The 677-nt window shown below is 40.9% G+C and overlaps 1 protein-coding gene across 1 annotated transcript in view; it reads right to left on the reverse strand.

Moving 5' to 3' along the window:
- The window catches only part of LOC106519376 (carbonic anhydrase 4), a gene marked incomplete at its 5' end in the record, with an annotated part of 5,893 nt that overhangs the window by 3,113 nt on the left and 2,103 nt on the right, over window positions 1–677 (reverse strand). The window contains 2 exon segments of the mRNA XM_014011010.1: window positions 1–40; window positions 125–288. Of these exon segments, the coding sequence (XP_013866464.1) occupies window positions 1–40; window positions 125–288 (204 nt within the window).

Below are 677 nucleotides of genomic sequence, written 5' to 3' on the forward strand. Positions count from 1 at the left end.
GCTTTCCATCGTGAAACTGGATCGTAGAGAAAGCTTTCAACTGGAAGAGCAAACAATTGACACAAAGGTTAGGCTTCAAGTTTGATTGTTGGGAGTCATTTGTCAACTGGTTTTAAACTCTGACCTGCTCAGTGCTCAAAGGAATGGGGTTCTCAAACACAGTCCAAATCACAGACTCAGTGCACCCCGGGGTGGTGAGAGAACCCTTGTAACGGTAATAAGAGGTCATATTCTGCTCCGATGGAATCAGCTGTGCCAAGGAGATGGAGGGCAAAGAGGAGGTGCCATCTGCAAACAGAAACATTATTATTGAGATCAAGAAATCCATATCACCTGCCTTTCATGCCAAAGTTTGAAACTGAGATTATTTTATGATGAAAACAGATGGACTCAAAGCTGTTTTGGTCAAACCTATTATATAGTATTACCTACTATATCCCAAGGTCTCACTCAATAATGTTAGTTCTTGAAGTACGTGCTGGGAATGACTTCTGCTACGTGAAACTTTAGCTCAATGTCTGTGAAACGGACTATGTTTTAGATATTTTTGTGTTCGCTAAGACTGATTAGCTGTCACAGCCGAGTTATTTAGTTTTACACGTCATCTCAGTGATTACTTTATAAGCATTTCCTGAAAACCTCAGGGCTCCTGAGATATTTTGCACACACAAACAGGT

This window comes from Austrofundulus limnaeus, unplaced genomic scaffold (genome assembly GCF_001266775.1).
Source record: "Austrofundulus limnaeus strain Quisiro unplaced genomic scaffold, Austrofundulus_limnaeus-1.0 Scaffold76, whole genome shotgun sequence".
Taxonomy (NCBI): domain Eukaryota; kingdom Metazoa; phylum Chordata; class Actinopteri; order Cyprinodontiformes; family Rivulidae; genus Austrofundulus; species Austrofundulus limnaeus.